The 21,718-nt window shown below is 48.9% G+C and overlaps 1 protein-coding gene across 5 annotated transcripts in view; it reads left to right on the top strand.

Moving 5' to 3' along the window:
* The window catches only part of MAD1L1 (mitotic arrest deficient 1 like 1), a 598,556-nt gene that overhangs the window by 7,639 nt on the left and 569,199 nt on the right, over window positions 1–21,718 (top strand). Inside the window, exons 1-8 of one of the 5 annotated variants that reach the window (XM_006167866.3) lie at window positions 188–283; window positions 2,240–2,402; window positions 9,154–9,294; window positions 11,847–12,026; window positions 15,849–15,973; window positions 16,829–16,910; window positions 18,334–18,464; window positions 18,627–18,741. In XM_006167866.3, coding sequence (XP_006167928.1) covers window positions 2,253–2,402; window positions 9,154–9,294; window positions 11,847–12,026; window positions 15,849–15,973; window positions 16,829–16,910; window positions 18,334–18,464; window positions 18,627–18,741 — 924 coding nt within the window. In that variant the 5' untranslated portion in view covers window positions 188–283; window positions 2,240–2,252. Of the gene's footprint in view, window positions 1–187; window positions 357–2,239; window positions 2,403–9,153; window positions 9,295–11,846; window positions 12,027–15,848; window positions 15,974–16,828; window positions 16,911–18,333; window positions 18,465–18,626; window positions 18,742–21,718 lie in introns of those variants that run through there. The other 4 variants (XM_006167868.3, XM_014583951.2, XM_027768012.1 and 1 more) reach the window with 4 other exon arrangements.

Here is a 21,718-nt window from a genome sequence, read left to right on the forward strand (position 1 = left end):
GAGGCCACCGTCCGGCGGTGTAACCCCAAACATTACGGTGCGGGACTCTAGCTTCGGTGGAAGCGTCCAGCCGGGTGAGGGCTCTCAAATGGTCGGCCAGTCTTGGGTTCGGAAGTCTCCCTACAGCCCCACACTCAGCACCCAGGACAGCTTACCAGCCCACCGGGACTTCACCGGGCTCTCTCCGGTTCTCGCGAGAGCTCAGGCGCGATTCTCGCGATAAGTGGGCGGGCGGTGAGGAGGGAGATCCGAGTGGCGGCGGCAAGTGGCTCAGGCGGCCAAGGTGAGCTGCCGGCGGGCAGCCGGGTGATCGGCCGGGGTCTTGCGGCCCGGGCAGGCCCTGTAGGCCCACCAAGGTCGGGTACCGCCTCCACCAGGTCCCCTCATCCCTCTGAGTGCCCCGAGCGCGATCTCCGTCCTGTCACCTGCACTGACTGGGGCTGGCTCGGAGCCCACAGAGAGGGCAGCGGGAAGGGACTGGCCTAAAGCAAGTCAGGGGTAGCTGGGGTCCACGAGGGTGGCTCCCCTGCAGTCTCCAGGTTCAGGTCTGGAGGCGGCTCCTCGGGGGCATCTGAACCCGACATCACATTTTTGCCGTAATACCGTGGTAGTCGTTGCCGCAACTTCAGTCTCGGGCAGAGGAGCCACACACCGCTCAGAGCTGGAGTCTGGTCCCTATGTGGGTTGGGGAAGCAGGGCAGGTGCTGGGGCCCTGGGTGTCTCCTCTACACTCCATGGCTTTCCACAGCCCCCGGAGGCGGTGTGCTCGTGACCCCCAACTCAGGGGTTCTGTCCGCAGCAGGTGGGATTCAATGCCTTACTTAGATTTTTGGAAAGTTTGGGCCTCTTGGGGTAGCGGATGGAGTTTGAACTGGTGCCTTGTGGAGCAGCTTAGTTCCATGTAGTGCAAAGTGAAGGCGTTTCTTGCCTTGTGTTAATACTTGCCTCAGTTCTTACAGGGGGCGGCGTTTGGAGAAGAGGTTCTATCAGCTGAAGTTTTTATCATGCAATGGAAAGTGTGGTCCTCCACGGATCTTGGCAGATAGATTTGGGTTTCCAGAGGGGAGCTCTGTGGCCTCCAGCCTTACAGGCCTTGTCTACCAGGCTCATAGCACTGTCCTGTCTTCCAGTCCTGTGAGTTAGAGGAGTGAGAACCATAAGCTAGAGAACTCAAGCCAGGCCAAGTTTCTTGTTACATAGGAAATTCCGAGGCAGACCAAGATTCCTCACTGTCATTTTTGGGGAGTAAAGTCATGGAGGGACGTGTTTTCAGTCTAATACTGAAAATCAGTGACAGGCCTTCCTTCCCTAAGGGAGGAAAAGTATGCACTTGTAGGAGTTTATTATGCCTTTGGCTGTTAAATGTATCTAGGGTTAGTGTCTCACACCTTTTGGCTGATACGAGGCCTGGTGTGAGATCTGGTGTGTGATGGTGTTAAGCACAGGTTTTGGGGTTGTGAAGGTCTTTGCTGCTTGTCTTCAGTTCTTTCATACGTTGGCTTGTGGAACACATGCAATTTTTGGAGTCAGACTGACCCAGGCTCCAATATCAGTTCTGTCTCTGTTTGAGTCCTCAGCTGTAATCATCTCTAAAACTTGATATGATTCACCAACCTATTGTGAATGTGGAACTGTTGTATATAAACTTATAAGCAGAGTGCTAGTTAAACTGTGACAAGAGTTAAACCATTTACCAGTTTTTATGGGCATTGACTGTAATCCTCACAACTTTGTAAAGTGGGTTTCACTATAATCAGTTTTCAGATGAGGAAACTGAGGCTCAAGAAGTTTAAGTACCCAGGCAACGTCAGAAACTTCTTTTTCGTACCTGGTGGAAAAGAGTAATACTTACTAACATCCTTGTTAATATGTAATGATAATTAGCAATGCTGTGATCATCATTTTTATTGCCACTGTTGCATGCTTTGTTTTTGACCCCCAGAGACCAGACCTGATGTGAGGGCTTACGGGGTGGGGTAGGGGTATGCCACTGACTGCTGCTCATTTCCTCCAGGTGTCCGTTTGTCCCGTGTGTAAACTGGCACTCAGTGGCTCAAGGGCTGAGGTTTGGTGACATGTTTTTATGCCTCATATCTTCTCTGGTCAAGAACATGAATATTTTAAGGGCTCTTGAGAGGACATTAGGTGCATGGGGCTGTAAAAAGGCACCTTGACTATGGCAGCTGATGGTGCATGGAAAGGCTGACTCTGACCCTGCCTTTGTTCCTTTTTCCCCCAGAAGGAACGTGACCATGGAAGACCTGGGGGAAAACACCACTGTCTTATCTACACTGAGGTCTTTGAATAATTTCATTTCTCAGCGAGTGGAGGGAGGATCAGGGCTGGATATTTCCACCTCTGCCCCAGGCTCTCTGCAGATGCAGTACCAGCAGAGTATGCAGGTGAGTGGCATGTGCTGAGATGGGAGACTCTGGGTCGGTACCTGGGTTTAGGTAGGGCCTATTCAAGTTCTGCGTAGTTGAGGCAGGTCAGCTATGTGTATTAGCCCTTCTGTAAGTATTAGCCCAGCCTGGAGGCCAGCTGCTATGTGTTCCAGATGTCATCATGGGCATTCATCATTTTGGGGTAATTGCCAGGGCCTGGCTTTAGGCCTGCTTTGTTAGCAGCCCAGATTCAGTCTGGTGCTTAGCATTGCCCCCACACTAGTGACCTCACAGACAGTAATGGAGGGATCAGAAAGCCAGTCTACTCATTCGAGGACAAAACCCAGACTGCCTGGAGAGTGTGAGTACTGGTATTGTCCAGCCAGCATCTGTCCTTCTAGAGGTATGATATGGGGAGGCCGTGATACAAATACAGGGGTCTGGTCAGCCAGCAAGAAGCGGGGACAGAGTGTAGAGAACCCGAGTGTTTCATGGTCTCAAACTCTGGGGGCCTTTTGCAGATCTTAGGGTGATTTTATAGTTTCATTCTGATTATGCCACTTTTTACTTCTTCAATGTTCTTAGGAATGCTAACTGTAGACACAATTGCGAGAGGTCAGGTTTCCTGAAGGACTTTAGGCTCCAAAGCATTTTGGATGCAGTCTCAGTTGGGGCCTGGGTGCCTGGTTCCCCAGGATAGAGTGATGTCCTGGTCTTGCCATTGCCCCCACTGATGGCTATAGGTTCCTTGCTGGCTTCTCTGCTGGTGTCCTCCTCTCCTGTCCACTCTGTGTAACTTGAGCTGTTTTGTGATGATGTTCTGTGTTGATGAGCCAGTGGCTTCCTCCTGCTTTGGATCCCTGATGAGGCTGGTGCAACATTTGGTAAAACATACGGTGTGTTCATGTGCATTCATTTATTGAATAATTGGATTATTGTATGTTTGTTAGAACACCAGTTGCTCACTGCCCTTTCTTAGCAAGAAATTTTCTTTATTCTGAGAGCAGGTCTTTTATGCTCTTTTCTTTTCCTTGTTTTTTTGTTTTGTTTTTTTTTTAGATTTTTGCCACAGGACACATATGCTTGCTGGAGAGAGACAGAGAGCTAGAGAAAGGGAAAGTGAGAAATCACTGCTTAGGGTAGATGGCCATGCTGCAATCCCTTTTCCTCCCTTCTCCTCTCAGGATTTTGGGCACACATGCATATGTTCCCTGTGTGTTTTTGAAGCTGCTAGATCTGGGACTTGAACTGCACAGTCAGCCATGTGGAATTCAGTACCGTAACTACCATACCTTCTGCTGGCCAGTAGTTGTTTTTTTTTTTTTTGGAGAGGTTTTCACTACAGGGTGTGTGCGCTCGCCAGACAGACAGAGAGAGGCATAGAGACAGAAAGCGAGAAATCACCCTCCCAGGGGGGAGGCCACGCCTGGCTCTCCCTTCTCCTTCATTCTCCTCTCAGGATCTTGGGCACGCACGCACACACGCCCGGCGTGGGTTTTAAGCCACCGGGTCAGGGATGCGAACCGCAGTCAACTACATGGGAATCCAGCGACATAGCCATTATGCTAACTGCTGGTTCCCCTGGCCAGTAGTTGTTTTTGACACCAGCAAAGTAAGTAGTTGGAAACTCTGGTATTAAAAAGTTCCATAATTTTATTGATGTAAGTGTCTAACAACTTTGACCTCTTTATCAAAGTTATAGGACTCTAGAATCCTTACTGGATCCTGGAGATTCCCAGTGCTCACTCCTAAGGCTTCCTCCTAAGGTGATGGTTCAGTACTTGAACACAGTGGCCAGAGTGAGATGGTTCCTAGGGTCATGACTGCCAGGTTTGCCTTGGGGCCTGACCTTGCTGCTGTCTTGTTTAGGACTCCTGTCATAGTTTCTCTCCTATTGAGCACGTTTTTTCTCCTTCTATTGAGTGGCAAGTGAGATGTCCACGAACATAGCAGGTCTGGGCAATCTGGGAGCAGATATCCGAATGTCTCATCTGCCAGTGCCCTCCCCATCTTTCTAAGTTGGAAGTGTACACAGTCTTCTCTCATACATCAGTTTATTTCAATATAAAACCAAACTCTAAGTCACATTCAGTGTTCCAGGAAGATGAGGACTACCAATCAGTGTATCTGGGACTCTCGGTCCTAGAGAAGGGGGCTCTTTTTCTGGAGAAGTTCAGACTTGGCTGCCCACATAGAAGTAAGAACAGAAAAACTGGTGAATTTGTTGGGAAGACTTAAGAATCCCCAATTATCAATAGGTGGGAATTAAAACAGAATAAAATGTAGTAGGAATAAAGAAGCTCTTACTAAATAATAAAATAATAAAGGAAAAAGAAAAAGCTCCTACCATAAAGAATCTTCTAGTCCATTCTGTTGCTAAAAACAAAAAATACTGAGTCTGGATAATATAAAAATAGAAGTTTATTGGGACCAGCAGTTAGCGTAATGGCTATGTCGCTGGCCTCCGATGTAGTCGACTGTGGTTTGAGTCCTGGACCTGGTGGCTTAAACTCACGCTGGGCGCGTGTGTGTGGGTGCCCAAGATCCCAAGAGAAGAATGGAGAAGAAGGGATTGTGGCATGGCCATCCTCCCCTGGGGAGTGATTTCTTGCTTTCTGTCTCTATGTCTCTCTCTCTCTGTCTGTCTGGCGAGCGCACGTGCCCTGTAGCAAAAACCTCTCAAAAAAAAAAAAAAAACGTTTATTTAGCTCATGGTTTGGAGGCCTATGGTCCAGAGGCCCTATCTATTAAGAATCTTCTTGCTGGGACCAGCAGTTAGCATAATGGCTATGTCGCTGGACTCCCATGTAGTCGACTGTGGTTTGAGTCCTGGACCTGGTGGCTTAAACTCACGCTGGGCGCGTGTGTGTGGGTGCCCAAGATCCCAAGAGAAGAATGGAGAAGAAGGGATTGTGGCATGGCCATCCTCCCCTGGGGAGTGATTTCTTGCTTTCTGTCTCTATGTCTCTCTCTCTCTGTCTGTCTGGCGAGCGCACGTGCCCTGTAGCAAAAACCTCTCCAAAAAAAAAAAAGAAAAAGAAAAATCCTCTTGCTGATGGGTAACATAGGGTAAAAGTGAGAGTTCCTGTGTCTATGTCTTATGAAGTTTGTTTCTTCCCTGAACAGGAGAGAGAGACACAGACAGACAACACCCCTGTCTAGGTCCTGACACCACAATCCATCCCCAGCCTCACTCTGCCCCAGATCATGGGCATGCACGTGCCTGGCATACTCAGGGAGGTCTCTGTTCATGAACCTGGAACCTTCCTATGTAGGTTAGCCTCACAGAGTGTTTTACCACTGTACCACCATCCATCTTGTGTGTCTCTTATAAACCTATACCAGGCTTTAATCATAGGGACCCTGCCCTGATGACTTTAAACCTGATCTCCTCCTTCCAAAAGCCCCACTTTATTTATTTATTTTTTTTGCAGAGGGTGTGTAGACTTGCCCGAGAGAGACAGAGGGAAAGGGAGAAAGCACTCCCCGATCCCCATGAGATGTGGTCATGCTTCAGTCCTTTCTCCATCCTGTCAGGATTTGAGGCATACATGCATACATGCCTGGTGTGTTTTCCAAGCCTTTGGGGGCTGAGATTTGAATCATGCAGTTGGCCACGTGGGGTCCTTAACCTCTAGGTCATGGGCTGGCTCCATCTTTTCTTTTCTTTTCTTTTCTTTTCTTTTCTTTTCTTTTCTTTTCTTTTCTTTTCTTTTCTTTTCTTTTCTTTTCTTTTCTTTTCTTTTCTTTCTTCCTTCCCTTCCTTTTTTAAGAGTTTTTTGCCTTAGGGCACATTTCTTCCTTCCTTCCTTCCTTCCTTTCTTTCTTTTTTAAGAGTTTTTTGCCTTAGGGCACATGTGCTCATCGGGGAGAGAGATGGACAGAGATGATGAGAGGGAAAGTGAGAAATCACCTCCCAGGGACCAACAGTTAGCATAATGGCTGTGTCACTGGACTCCCACGTAGTCGACCGTGGTTCGAGTCCCGGACCCGGTGGCTTAAACTCAAGCCGGGCGTGTGTGCGTGCATGCCCAAGATCCTGAGAGGAGAATGGAAGAGAAGGGACTGCGGTGTGACCATCCCCCCGGGGGGTGATTTCTCGCTTTCTGTCTCTCTGTCTCTCTCTGTCTGTCTGGTGAGCGCACATGCCCTATAGCAAAAACCTCTCCAAAAAAGAAAAAAAAAAGAAATCACCTTCCATAGGGAATGGCTATGCTGCAATCCATTCTCCTCCAAATCCTCCTGGGACCTTGGGCACAGATGCACACATGCCTGATGTGATTTTCAAGCTACTTAGTCCAGGATTCGAACCACGTGTGGCCATGTGGGAGTCCAGTGACATAACTGCCAGCCCTCAGGCTCTATCTTCTAATACCACAGTTAAATTAACTTTTCACTCTTTTAATCCTATCACAACCTGTCTCAACTCAATGAAGTTTTCGGAAATACATTCAAGCCATAGCAAAAGAATATAAAATACTATGAATATAGTAGGGATAAAAATATGAATAAATATGGTAGGCACAAAGAAATACCTACTATAAAGAAATACAAGGAATAAAAATTTCTTGCCCCCCTCCCCCCGAAAGAATGTTGGTGAGAAGGATAGAGAGATGCCTCAGTCCAACCCAGGGCTTCTCACCTGTGGCCCGGCTGGCATTCAGCTGGGTAATTCTTTGTTTGTAGGACTATCATGTGCACAGTAGATGTGTAGCAACTTCTCTGGCTTCTACCTCCTGGGTTCTGTAGCAGACACATCCAGCCGCCTCCTGTGACAATCAGAAGTATATCCAGACAGGGGCCGGCAAGTGGCATGGTGGTTAAAGGTGCTGGACTCCCACATGGCCGACCATGGTTCAAGTCTCGGACCTGGTGGCTTGCTTGCTCACTTCCTCTCTCTCTCTCTGTCTCTCTTGGATCAACCTGGAAAAAAATAATGATAATAATAATAAATAAAGTTAAATAAAAATAATTCTTAAAAAAAAAGAACTATGGAGTATGAGTAAAAATTTAAAAAAAAATAGTATATCCAGACAGTGCCAAATGTTCCCTGGGGTAAAACTGTCCCCTGTTGGGAACTACCACTCTAGCTCAGTGTTTCTTAAACCTTAATATGCACATAAATTCCTTGAGAATGTGTTTAAAAGGAAGGTTCTGATTCAATAAAGACTCTGCAGGAGATATTGAACTGCAAGGCATCTAGCCTGTGTGAAGAGTCAGAGATCCTGCAACTGGGTGGTGTGTCTTTTGGGCCCTCAGGTTTGAATCACCTATATTTCCCTACCCCTCTGTGGTGGGCAGATGTCTAAGGTGGCTCTCAAATTCTGGAATGCTGGCACACACTCACCTACATATTCTCTTAGTTATCCAATCACTGAGGGGTATCGGTGCAGTAAGTGTTTGCAGATATCATTAAGTTTCAAGTCAGATGGGGGGGTTACCTGGGTGGAGCTATCCTAATCACATTGGTCCTTGCAATCCAGGTGAGACAGAGAAGTCAAATGCAGAGCAGGGGAGAGATCTGATGAGCGAAGGACCTGCTGTGGTTGGCTTTGGAGATGAAGTGGCAAGGGATGTGGGCAGCTTCTCAGAATGGATAGCAGCTAAGGCTAGCAGTGGGGAGACTGGACCTCAAGCCTGCAAGAGGATTCTGAGCTCCAGATGGGAACACATCCTGGCCAACAGTGTCAGCTTTAGCGTTGGGAGACCCTGATCCTAAAACCCAGCCATGAGTATTTGGATTTCTGATCTGCAGAATTGACAATAAATGGGAGGGGATTGATTGATTGATTTAGGTTTTTGCTATAGGGCACATGCTCATTACAGAGATACAGGGAGAGGGAAAGTGAGAAATCGTTCCCTAAGAGGGGAATGGCCACACCACAGTCCCCTCTTCTCCATACTCATCTTGGGACCTTGGGCATGCATGTACACACGTCTGGCATGATTCTCATGCTGCCAGGTCTGGGACTTGAATTGCTTTTGCCTATGCATCCCAACCACCATGTTACATCCGGTCCCAGTGTTTTGTTTTATTTTAAAAAGTTTTTATGTTTGTATGTGGTGTGTGTGTGTGTGTGTGTATGTATGGGGGGGATTGTTTTAGGCAGTGTCTTGGCATGCCACTGTTCTCCCTCAGCCTTTTGAGTAGCTGGGACCACAGGTATGTGCCACCACATAGGGCTTTATGGGGTGGGTTGGAAATTGAACCTTTGTCTCCCATGTGGCCTAAGTCTGCTGAATAACAGTATCCAGCATGTGCTACTGCCGCTGGGCCATGGGTAACATTTTTTTTTTTAACTTATTTATTTATTTATTTATTTATTTTAATTTGACCAGAGAGAGGAACAGAGACAGAGACAGAGAGAGAGTGGGAAAGTGAGAAAGTGAGAAAGCAAGCCACCAAGTTCAGGACTTGAACCGTGGTTGGCCACATGGGAGTGTCCAGCGTCTTAACCACCACGCCACCTGCTGGTCCCCATGGATAACATTTTAAGCCACTACATTTGTGGTGATTTGCTACACAGCAATAGAAAACAAATGTATTTGCTTTCCTAAAACAAGCTTACACACTGTGCTCCTAACATCTTCATCTCATTCTTTCTTATCTCTTTGCTGTTTTCTTCAACTGTATCTCAACCAGGTGCCCAGTAGTTTCATCCTTCCACCCTCATGGGCGCTCAGTGAATGTGTCTTTGAATTGAGCCACTTGCTTTCTTTGACACAGCTACTGGGTGTTCTGTTTTTTCTTTGCGTGTGTCCTGCACAGTTGGAGGAAAGAGCGGAACAGATCCGTTCGAAGTCCCATCTGATCCAGGTGGAGCGGGAGAAGATGCAGATGGAGCTGAGTCATAAGAGAGCTCGAGTGGAGCTGGAGCGAGCAGCCAGCACCAGCGCCAGGAACTATGAGGTGAGTTCAGGTGGGGCCAGGTGCTGTGCGTGCTGCCTAACAGACTGTAAGCGATAGGACCCAGCGGCAGGAAGTCCCAGACTCTGATTTAGGGTTTCCAGGGTCTTTCTGAGGCCACCTAATGAGATGGACTTGATAGCACCTGTGCTTGATGTCACATGAGAGGGTAGCATGAAGTTGGGGCAGTGCAAAGGGTGTCCCATTGTGTCTGCTCTTCAGCGAGGCTATGGTTCTGGCCGACTCACTCCACTGGGCCACTTGGTTTCCTCTTCTCACTGGAAGAAGAGGAATGTAGGTGTGCAGAAATACCAGATGGTGTTGGGTGACAGGTTTAGAAAGTCACCAGGTTGCATTAGGGTTTTGGGTCCAGGCTGGGTCTTGCCAGAACTGTTGTAGGGCCTCAGAGCAGAGACCCCTTCAGCCTCAGTGTTGCTTTGTGGTTCTCCTGGCTTACCCAGGCAGCTGGGAAAACACAACCCTTGTTAACTCAGGGAAGATAGGAGATTTTTCCTTAATTCACTTAGTGCATGGATACTCTGCTTCCTTTGCTTTGATTAACAGCTCTTTGCCAGGCTTTTCAGTAAGTGCTGATCAGCTGTGGAAATGATGCCAAGATGCAAGCAGAGCATTAGACCAGAGAGGCTCTCTGGCCTTCTGGTCCTTTCTATGAGGACAGATATCTGGCCCTGTTCTTGCTTTATATGGCGTATTCACACATCTTCCTAGTCCCTGTAAAAATAGCTGATATCTTCCCTGTATGATGCTCATTGGCGTTATTTGAACCTGGTGTGCAGACTCCCACCTGCAACATGTTATATGGGCTCAAGGAGCCCAGAGACTGCCTGAGGGTGGGATGCTGCCACCTCGAATTGGCCATCTGGCCACTCAGAGTGAGGCAGGGCTAATGCTGACCACCAGGTCAGTGCTAGTAGGGCCCTGGAAGAATTAGGAAGGAGAGGGAGAGGCCACAGAAACCTTCTTAGATTGAAGTGCTCTTTTTTTAGGGGTAGGCATAGAGGGGTGGCACCAGGGGCCATCAGACTGAGGGAAGTGTCATGCTGATGGCATGGCCCTTGCTGTCATGCAGAAGGAATGGTGTTGGGAATTTGGGGCATCTCTGGGACACAAGTCCCTTAATGATAGGGGCTGCCTGACTCTGCCCAGGATATCCAGTGTCCCGCATGAGTTGTGAGCTTGGATGACTGAGGAATCAGTGCAGCATCTCTGAAGGTCTTTTCTGGGGACATCCAAGGATAAGGATGCAGGGGTGACTGAACTTAGACCTCATGCTGGGGCCTCGTGCTGAGGTCAAGCCATCTTCCAAAAGGCCTTCTTTCCCTGGTCACAGGCACATCTGAATGAGACCCCAGGAACTCTTAGTTTCCAGTTGTTCCTTGAGGGCTTGGGAATCTACCTTGGTTTTCAGGGGCTACTAGTTTTGGCTGTGGATGGGACAGGCAGGTGGGAGTCTCATCTTGGTAACACCTGCCAGGTGGTATGACATAGATATCTGTAGACCTGCCTGAATGTTTGTGCTTGGGACTGGCAGCACCATAGAGTTGCCACCTTCTGGCCATGACAGTGCTGACCGCTAATCCTGCATTCTCGCCCCCCTCCCCCCCCTATGGAGGGCCCCTAGCTGTTATTAGGCTATATTTGCAGCTCCTGTCCCCTGTTGTCCCTTTGATGTATGGGTCAGCCTCTTCTCAAGGAGGCTGCGTTTTATTAGACTCTTCCTTGGTTTGGGGCTGGAGTGTCCTGGACAGTGTCTGAGCACTTGGTCTGAGTCAGATAGGCTCTGGAGAACCTGGTTCTTGAAGGGGGCTCATGCAGGCAGCTTCCATACAAAGGGAGGGCGAGAGGTCACCAGGTCACCAGGCTCCACGTGGCCAGGATTCTGCCTCTGCAGTCCCTTCTTAGGGGCTCAGAAGGTACTTTTATGTCTCTGTGGGTGATTGGAGTGAGGAGGTGTGAGCGCAGTTCACACCTCCTGTCCCTTCCTCACCAGCACGCGCCATTCCTTCTCCCCGAGGTCAGTAACAGTGGCTCTGAAGGCTTGCGTGAGATGGCGGATTTGAGTCCCATGTAAACTGTTCTGTCTGCAGCCTCATGTCCACACACTGGTCTCTGCTTTAGTCTCTGCTCACTGGGGGAATACTGACTCATTTTAATGATGTCCTGAGTGCAGGTAGACAGAATCTGCTGGTGCTGCACAAGCTCAGCTTCTTTCCAAGGTCAAGTCTGAATTTTAGATTTTCCATGATCTGTCTCCTTCTCGCAAAGACGATCATTGAGCAGTCAGTGTGAGGAGTGTGTGGTATGATCTTGGCTTCTCATACACACACCCTGCTGCCATGGCAGGAGCCCTGGCATCAGAATCAGGGTCACAGATATTGGCCTGGTTCTGCCACTGTCTCTGCTAATGGGTCCCACGCAGCTCATCTCTGGGCCTCTGTGGTCTGTCCTGAGAGAGGCATGGGGGTTGATGTCTTCCTGCTCTCATCTCCCTGGGGGCCACATGTCACACTTGCCAAGTTCTTCCCTCTTGACAGCGTGAGGTTGACCGCAACCAGGAGCTCCTGACACGCATCCGGCAGCTTCAAGAGCGGGAGGCCACAGCGGAGGAGAAGATGAAGGAGCAGCTGGAGCGCAACAGGCTGTGTAAGCAGAGCCTGGACGCTGTGGGCAAGAAGCTGCGGGAGAAGGAGGACAGCCTGGCCGAAGCCGGTGAGGTGAGCAGAAGGCTGGCTGCTGCTGGGGACTAGGCAGCCTGGCTAGAGGGTCACCTCCTTCAGCCACTTTCCACGGCAAAAGAGTTGGGCTGGCCCTGTGTTCCTACTTGTTAAGGGAGTCTGATCTCACTTGGGTGACTGTTTTTAGAATCTTGGCCCTGGTACCTTGAAAAACATGCTGAGTGTGTGTGCATGCATGCCCCAAATTGAGAGAGGGTGGGGAAATAGAGAAGGAATGGCAGCGTGACCATGCCCTGCCGGGTGTGTGGTTTCCTCCTCTCCTCTCTCTGTCACTCTGTCTCTCTTTGATGAGTACATGTATTCTCTGGCAGTTAAATAAATAAATTTAAAAAAGAGTGAATGCACTCCAAACTCCACTACTATTGCTCCATGGTGTTTTTGTTTTTGAATTATACTTCCCACACATGTACCTACATTTTTTGCATAGTTGTAATCATCACAAAAATATTAATTTTCCATTTTGTGATTTTCAGTTAATAAGTTGAGCACTCTTCTTTTTGTTTTCATAATTATTAATTTTTATGGTTGACTAATTTTTTTTGAGAGAGATTTTTGCTATAGGGTGTGTGTGCTTACCAAAGAGACAGAGACAGAGAGAGAGAGAGAGAGAGAGAGAGAACAAGAAATCACGTCCCAGCAGGGAAGGGCATACCACAATCCCTTCTCTTCCATTCTCCTCTCAGGACCTTGGACACGCATGCACATGTGCCCAGCATGAGTTTCAAGCTGCTGGGACTGGGACACGAACTACAGTCCACATGTGTGAGTTCCAGTGCCTTAACCACTATGCCACCTGCTGGCCCCCAACTAATTCATTCTTTGTCATTTTCAATTTTTTTTTTTTTAAATATACATACCCTCTTTATCTGTATGGCAGACAGCACCATACATGTAGCCATTTTGCTTTTCTTAAAATTTTATTTGTTATTATTATTTTTTAATTTGACTAGAGAGACAGAAAGGGAATGTGAGAAAGCAAGCCACCGGGTTTATGACTCGAACCATGGTTGGCAATGGGGGAGTCCAGCACCTTAACCACCATACCACTGGCTGGTCCCCAGCCATTTTGCTTTTGTTGAATTACTTTGTTTGGCCAGAACCCTAGGGTCATAAGGTCCCCAGTTACAGTTTTCTCAGTGGCTATTGCTACCAGTTGTTCTATTACAGTCACAGCCACTGCTACATAGTCTAGCTTCATTGTAGCCTTCCTGTCATAGGTAGTGGTATTTTCTGGAAATCCTTTTTTTTTTTTCCCCAAAAAGATGTAAGCATGTACCTCTGGATTTGCATTTCTTTGATTATCAGGAGGGTCTATTAGCTTCTGATGGCATCTGAGGATATCTTTGAACCAGAACAGATATGAACTGTAGTCCAATGTAGGTTGTAGGTGTTTTGGAAACAGCCTGCACATTGGTGCTGGTGGAAATTGGACTCTTCTGACCTTTCCTGTCCCTTCTCTGTGGTGTTCAAGATCACAGGTGCCAAGAGGAAACAGATGAAAAACTGCTAGGGAGGGAGATGGGTGCATCAGATCATTGGTATTCCATCTCTGCACAGTTTTCTCTACTTGATAGATCCTCGGAAGCAGGCTGCAGGTTATTTTTGCTTTGGCAGCACTGGGGAGCATGTTAAGGTTGTTCCCACATCTGTCTTCTGAAGCGAGTGTTGGCAGGAGAGGAGGCGTGATTGGCTTCCAGAGAAGCCTGCTCTGCCTCGCCTTACTGGCCTCTCTTCTGGGTCCCAGGCCATGTGCTCTGGACTGTGCTAGAGGACAGTTAGGCCCCACAGTTCCTTGGGGAGGGAGTGTCATACCTGGCACTCGGTGCAGGGCAGAGGAGAGTGAGACCCTCACTGTAGGTAGGACAGGGAGGATGCTGAGTGGGGTCCAGCCTAGAGGGTTCAGGCCAGTTGAGGCATCACAAATGTTAGTGGTTTTATTTTTTCATGCCTTAGCATCTACTAATGGAAGTTGTCCATGGTCATAATCCTTTTCTCTCGCAGCTACATTTTCTTATCAGACTGTTCTGAATCACGACACTTGCCACTCTCTGAAGTTATCTATTTTTTACTTGTCAGTGGCCTGATTTGTCCACAATATTTGTCCTCCATGAGGGCACGATGTCTCATCCCCTGTATCTGCATTGTGCCTCATGCTTAGTGTGTATATTTAAATTGAGTGAGTCCTCTCAAAGAATATGTTTATTATCTCATGTGTATGTATTTAAAAACTGGGCATTTTTGAGAAAATATTAATTTATTTCTCTGATGAGAGAGAGAAACAGATTCCCCATCAGAATCTTTATGCCATGATTCATCCCCATCCTCACGCAGCCAGGATCATGGGCATGTGAGCCTGTACCTTTTATGTACAAGGGGACCTTGGGATGTGAACCCATGTAGCTTCAGCGTTGAGGAATGTTGTTACCACTGACTTAGTTCCACTATTTGATATTTTTTTTAACCTTTATTCTTTTTTTGATTCCCAAATGGATACCTCAGTGTTGTGACGAACTGTACAGATTGATGATGGGACCATGCTGGCTTCTCCAGAGGGGGTTGGGGTGAACAGTGTGGTACATTTCAGTGGGTGCTGGGTTAGGCCTGGGTTCTCAGGGACATGGTGCTATGACCTGTTTGCAGAGAGGCAGGGACCAATCGGTGTTTCTTAATTGGTGAGTTTGCCAGGTGCCTACAATCTTGCACTTAGCTTGTCAAGTCCCTGGAGTAGATACGAGGCTCATGCATTTCCATGTGTTAATTTACAGCAATGCTTTTAGGTGAACTGGCTTTTCATGTTGGTTTGACCTGTGCTCTTTCCCCACGTCAGCTACAGGGCTTAAAAACATTGGAAGGCTGCCTGGTGAGATATGATCAGAGCACAAGGTGGCAGTAGGGTCATCCCTGGGGTTTGCAGCTCTGGCTCTGCCCTAGGATTGCCACCCCGGGCTCTCTGCCTTTGCTCTGAACACTCCTCTTTCAAGTAACATGGCTTTCCTGGCAGGTGACAGCCCCACTCTCCAGCCTGGGAGTTCTCTGTCTGCAAGGTTTCTTTTAGTTTCTCCTCCTGTTTGGCTTTCATAGCCCAGTTCTGGCACAACCTCAGTCTTTGGTTTCCTACTTCTTGGCGAGTCCCTCACTATTGTCCATAGGTAACATCTTCGGTACACAGTGAAGTGATGGCATGGTGGGGAGTTAGGGAAGGAATCCTGTGCTGAGAAGGTGAGGATGAGAGCAGAGGTGTGGTGGGGAGACAGCTGGCCACACGGGGTCAGGGTGCAGATGCCTGGTGGTCTGGGTTGTTGTGAGAGCAGGGCCACCGACGTAGAGCTCACCAGGCACCAGGCTTGAGAGTCCGGCCCACGTGGGCTGGTGGCAGCTATTGCTCCTCAAGCTCCCTTACTGGGCCCAGCTTTTCTATCGGGTTGTTGGAAAGGTCATGACACGTTTTTGCAGAGAAAACCAGAAAACATATTATGACTTTTCCAGTGACCCAATAGATGTCTTGGCTGTGATCTAGATCTCTTCTGTCAGCATGTGGGGAACAGGAATCTGGGCACTCTTGAGTGTTGCATCTGGGGGGACCCTTGCTAGGGACTCCCTCTCCTCTGCTTAGCTACATGTTCCCTGGCTGCCCAGGCTTGGATTCCCAAAGAGAAGGCGACAGTCCCCTGCCTCAGTTGCAGCAGATGGAAGGTAGTAGGCTCTTCCTTCCACCTCCGTCTCTGTGTGAGAGGTGCAACTCCATTCGTTGGTGGGCTCAGCCTCAGTGAGTGGCTCTTCTGTACCCTCTCTTGCTTTCAGACCATCAGTGTGTTGAAGGGGAAGATCTCAGAATTGCAGTGGAATGTGATGGACCAGGAGATGCAGGTGAAGCGCCTGGAGTCTGAGAAGCAGGAGCTGAAGGAGCAGTTTGAATTGCAGCACAAGTGAGTGTGGGGCTGGGTAGGCTGGATGGGGTCTAGGTGCTTCCTTCATACACTGCTGTCCTCATCCACCCACTCAGGAGGGACAGACATGAAGCTCTGGAGCCAAGGACAATGGGCACCAGGATGGGAGGACATCTTGAATGTCCCGAGAACAAGGATGGGGTTGTCTTGAGTGTCCCCAGAGCCAGGATATGGGGTGTCTTGAGGGTTCCTGGAGCCAGGATGGAGGAGGCATCTGAGTGTCCCTGGAGTTAGAACTGGCAGCAGCTTTTTCCCTCTTGGAGTGGGGGGTGGTGGCATTTTTTCTTGTAAAGGACTTCAAGAGAAGGTGTTAAATTGAAGTAGGTTTTGAAGGGTGAGCAGGACATGCCCTGACTTGACTGAGACGTGGCTAGGAAGAGATTTCCGGCACAGGGAATGAGTGTGAGCATTTGGCTGGAGGTACAGCAGCATTCTTAGCAAACCCTTGGAAGAGTTTGGCCTCCCTTAGCAAATGTGGTCTTAGGTGCATTCTGGCTCCTTGGCAGAGGATGGAGGACAGTCCTGAGGAGGCTCTGCTCCACCCGCATCAGGGTCGATGGATGCCTGGGTGTGAGCAGCTGTGAGGAATGAAGCGCACTGTGGGGTGCCTCAGCTGGAGAGGGCCTTGCAGGTGGTCCCTCTAACCCCCCTGTCCTATCCAGCTGAGGATGCTGAAGTCTCAGAGCCTGTCAGCAGAGGCTGGAGCCCAGGATCTTGGGGGTACCCCTAGAATAGGAATGCCTTTGTGGGTCTGAGCTGGGGAGTACTCTGGTTGAGAATTCTTGGTCTTTCCACATTCCTATTTCTGCACATGATGTGTTCTTCTTTCAATAGAAAATGGCAGGAAGCCAATCAGAGAATTCAGGAGCTCCAGACTAGCCAAGAAGTGAGTGCAGACCATGAGCAGAAGGTTAAGGTGAGTTGTCCCATTTCAGCCCTTGGGTATGTATCTTGATATTCCAGTGGTGGTCTCGGCCCTCCTGCCACCTGCAGGCTTGTCTGAACTGGGGGCACCCCAGGTGGCATTGACAGTGAGATTCCTGTGGTGTTAACTGATTGCATCCTCTGTGGACTGGGCCCTGTGCTGGGTGCCAGGGATGCATGGTGAAGGAGACAGACAGTTCTATTTGCATTCTGGTAGAGGAAGACCGACCACAAATACACAAAAGTAAATGTAGTAACTTCAAATACTCTTGAGTGTTGTGAAGATGGTGTAAAATAAGCTTAGAGAGCTTGAAAAGTTGCTTCTAAGTTATCCAGCCAGTATGTGACTGAGCTAGGTCTCAAAGACAAGTCTATCTGACCCAAGTGTAGACCATGCCACTCTACCAGGGAAGACACTGTCAGAGGGAAGGACCAGGTTCCAGGGAGCACATGCCCAGCAAGTGTGAGGTGGTGGGGACTGCTGAGGCTTGGGTGGCTTCCCGCTGCCTTTAGGGTAACATCCAAACCCCACGCTGAACCCCAGGCCTGTGTGGCTGACTCCGTGCTGCCCCTGAGTTCTGCCTGTTCGGCCAGGCCCTCAGACCTCTGGGCCTTCCTGACCTTGTTCTTCTCCTCGGGCACCCTCAACCAGCCCCACTGCTTCAAGCCTCCTGGCCCAAATCTCCCAGGCCCCTCGTCCGTCCCTGCAGCCCTTGACCCGCCTCTCAATATTCGCCTGCCTATAGGCCCTGATACCTGTCTTCTCCAGCAGAGGCCTCATCCATCACTGCACCACTCTGGTCCTGCTACTTGCCTGGCACCTGGACAAAGATGGGCACTGTTAGTGTTTGTTGAATGAATGATTGATTTGATCCTGTCCTCATAGTCTCAGTCTGTTCAGTGAATTGTCACTAATGGATCCCACCTGTCATTCCGTGTCCCTGGGGGCCTGACATTGTCAGGTAAAGTCTGACCTCATGAGTGGAGTGACTTGGTCATTAACACACATGCTCCTAGAGTGACAGAAGCAGACTTGACATAGGAAGAGTGAGAGGTGCTATTCTCGAGTATCTGTGGGCCAATGCTGAGATAGGTCCCTGCCCTGGGAACTCCCCAAGGACAGGTAGCACATGAATATGGGCCTGCAGTGTGCTGTGGGAAGGGGGACCGTGGTCGGAAGGATTGCTCTATAGGCACACCCTTGGCTGTGCCTGTTTCTCCCACCCTCCCCTGGGCCCTGATCCTTTCCGTCTCTGCATCATCTTGCCTTTTCCAGAGTGTCCTGTATTTGGAATCCTACAGTAGCCTTTTCATCTGGCTTCTTCCACATCACAATATGCATTTAAGCCTCCTCCATGTCTCTTCACGGCCTGATTACCTGTTCTTTCTCCCTCTCTGCCTCTGGCCTTGCTCAGGAGCTGGAGCAGAAGCTGTCCCTGCAAGAGCAGGATGCTGCGATTGTGAAGAACATGAAGTCTGAGCTGCTGCGGCTCCCTAAGATGGAGCGGGAGCTGAAGCAGCTGCGTGAAGAGAATGCTCGCCTGAGGTAAGGAGGGCGCATGGGCGTGCTGTGCCTCTGCGAGGCGGAGTGTGGGTTCTTGGACAAGGAGCTACCATGTAGCCTCCTGAGGGACAGGGGTCCCAAACCCTGAGCTTTCAAATTCATCCCCAGAGTTTGTGACTGTTTGAGTGTTTCTGGTCCTGACAGGGAGATGAGAGAGACCAATGGGCTGCTCAGGGAGGAACTGGATGGACTGCAGAGAAGGCTGGGGCGCCAGGAGAAGATGCAGGAAACCCTGGTGGACTTGGAACTGGAGAAGGAGGTGAGGGCCCATGATGGGTGAGCTGTTCCTAGGGCTCGTCTTCTGCTGTGATTGGGTATTTCAGTATTATGTAACAGCTGGTATTTCAGTCATATGTAATGGCTGCCCCTGGCACAGAAAGCCCTATGATGAGATAGTAGGCAGAATTATGGCCCCCCAAAGAGATCCATGTCTTGATCCCCAGAACTTTGGGCATGTCACCTTCCAAGGCAAGGAGTAATTGCGGTTGCTAATCAGCTGACCTCTGACAGGGAGTGGACCCTAGGTATCCAGAGGGCTGTGGAGTGCTGGGAGGTGGAGGTCAAGGTGCTATCCTGTGAGATGGACTGCACCAGCCCTTGCTAGCTTTGGAGGTGGAGGAAGGGCCAGCCCAGGAATGTGGGTGCCTCCTGTAGCTGGGGAGAGTAGGAAATGGATCCTTCCCCTGGAGCTTCCAGAGGGAACAGCCCTGCTGACACCTTGATCTTAGTACGGGGGACCCAGTTTGATTTCTGAAACTGAGTCCTGTAAGACCCCATATTTGTATTGCTTGAAGCACTGGGCTGGTGGGAATTTGTCTCAGAAGCAGTAGGAGAGCTGGGGCAGGTGGTGGGCAGAGACAGCTCAGCATTGCTATATGAAAGGAGCAGAGAGCTTCTCCCTGCATGTGCTTCTGGGAGTCGTAGGTGGCACTTTGAGGGGAGAAGGAGGAGGAAACTGAGGTTTAGAGAAGCTTCCTCTTGCCCAGTGTACTGTAGGTTTGGACCAGAATTTTGGCCTCCTGGCACAGTGCTTCCCGTGGTTATTGTGTTGCCTTAATTCTCTGCTTTGCCTGGCAGAACCCATGTCGTGTTTCCCCATCATTTCACGATGTGGCAGGAGTGTCGATGTTCACTCTACGTTTGCTGCTCAACAGCTGCCCCACCTCCATCCCATGTTCCTCCCTTTGGGTGGCATGGAGTCTTGGTCCTTGTCAAAGCTCCAACTCAGCCAAGATCCTGCTGGGGCCTCAGAGCCCTCCTGTGGGTAGCCTATGAGGCAGCCCGCTGCCTGCTAGGAATTGTGGGCAGGGGCTCCTCTCAGATACTGGCTTTTGCAGGAAATTATAACAACAGAACAACTCCCAAGCTAAGTACTTTTAAAAAAAATTAATTTAATTTTACTTGTTCATTCATTTATTCTAATTTGACCAGAGAGAGACACAGAGGAGGGATGGGGGAAAGTGAGAAAGCAAGCCACCAGGTCCAGGACTCGAACCTTGGTCGATCATATGGGAGTGTCCAGCACCTTGACTACTATTCCATCTGCTGGCCCCCCAAGCTAAGTACTTTAATCTTGAGACATAATTTTTTTGTTGTTGTTGTTATTTTTGTTTTTAATTACTTAAGATTAGGGCTGTAGAAACACAGTTCATAGTTTGAAGCCCTGCTGTGGATGCTTGCTGTTTCTGTGACCCTGGGCTGTTTCTTTAACCTTCCTATATGTTTCTTCATCTGCACAATGAGGAATCGTAACAATATCCGCCTTATGGAGTTGTGAGGATTAAACGAATTTATGTAAAGTGTTCAGATCAGTTCCTGGCACGTAGTAAATGTTTACCAAGCATTGGCTATAGTAAAATTATTATTATTTTTTTAGAGGTTTTTGCTATAGGGCACGTGCACTCGCCAGAAAGACAGAGAGAGACAGAAAAATAGAAAGTGAGAAATCACCCCCCAGGTGGGATGGCGACGCCGCAATCACTTCTCCTCCATTCTCCTCTCGGTATCTGGGGCACACACACATACGCGCCCAGCCTGAGTATAAGCCACCGAGTCCAGGACTCAAACTGTGGTCGACTACGTGGGAGTCCAGCGACATAGCCGTTATGCCAACTACTGGTCTCTAGTAAAATTCTTAATATTATCATTTTTTTGTTTTGAGAGATTTTTGCTATAGGGCACATGAGCTCGCTGGAGAGACAGAGCGAAACAATGAGACAGAAAGCAAGAAATCACCCCTCAGGGGGGATGGCTACTCTGCAATTCCTTCTAATTTTCCTCTTGGGATTTTGGGCACGCACACACATGTGTCCTGCATGAGTTTTAAGTCACCAGGTCTGGGACTTGAACTGTGGTTGACTACATGTGAGTCCAGCGATGTAACCATTATGCTATCTGCTGGTCCCAATTATTATCATTTTTTGAATTTTTTTAAAAAGAATTATTACTTAATTCCATTTATTATTATTATTTTTAATTTGACCAGATGGAGAGAGAGAGAAAGGGAAAGTAAGAGAGTGAGCTGCCGGGTCTAGGACTTGAACAGCAGTCTGCCATGTGAGAATCCAGCACCTTTAACCACCATGCCACCTGCTGGCCCTTCCCCGATTATTATTATTATTATTATTATTATTATTATTATTAAAAAGTTTATTTACTTATTCCATGAGAGGGAGACAGAGAAAGAAAGAGGGGCCACCCTCAACAAGGTCTTCATGCTGCATCCACCCCCAGCCAGCTGGGATCATGGGTACGCTTGAGCTCAGAGTGCCTGGGGAGGCCTCAGATGAGAGCTCAGGATCTTTCCTGAGGGCCCAGCATCACAGAGCACTGTATCACTGCTGTGCCACCGGTTGGCTCTATAGCGAAAGTATTAACCGAGTACGTGCCTTACACATGGAGGGGCTCTGAACTATTTGAAGATGACTCAGTGCAGGCATCGATAGTACCTTCAGTAGCAGCACTGTCCTTGGCCTTGGAGGAGGTGCAAGGAGGCCAGAGCAGAGACACTCAGTCCCTACATTCAAATGCTTCAATTCTAGGAGGGCAGTGAGATTCAGCTTTTTTGGGCTTTAGGTCAGCATGGAGCAGGTATGTTGGAATGGAAGGTGGCTACATTACTACCTCTCGCTTCGTTCAGGGCTGGCTGCCCTCCCACTGGGGCCTTCTGGTCTCAGTCTGCCATACGAGTGGGGATATTTGCCTCTTGGACTGAGTCTATTTACCCTAAGGGCTCG

Source organism: Tupaia chinensis, unplaced genomic scaffold (genome assembly GCF_000334495.1).
Source record: "Tupaia chinensis unplaced genomic scaffold, TupChi_1.0 Scaffold145208_1, whole genome shotgun sequence".
Lineage (NCBI taxonomy): Eukaryota > Metazoa > Chordata > Mammalia > Scandentia > Tupaiidae > Tupaia > Tupaia belangeri.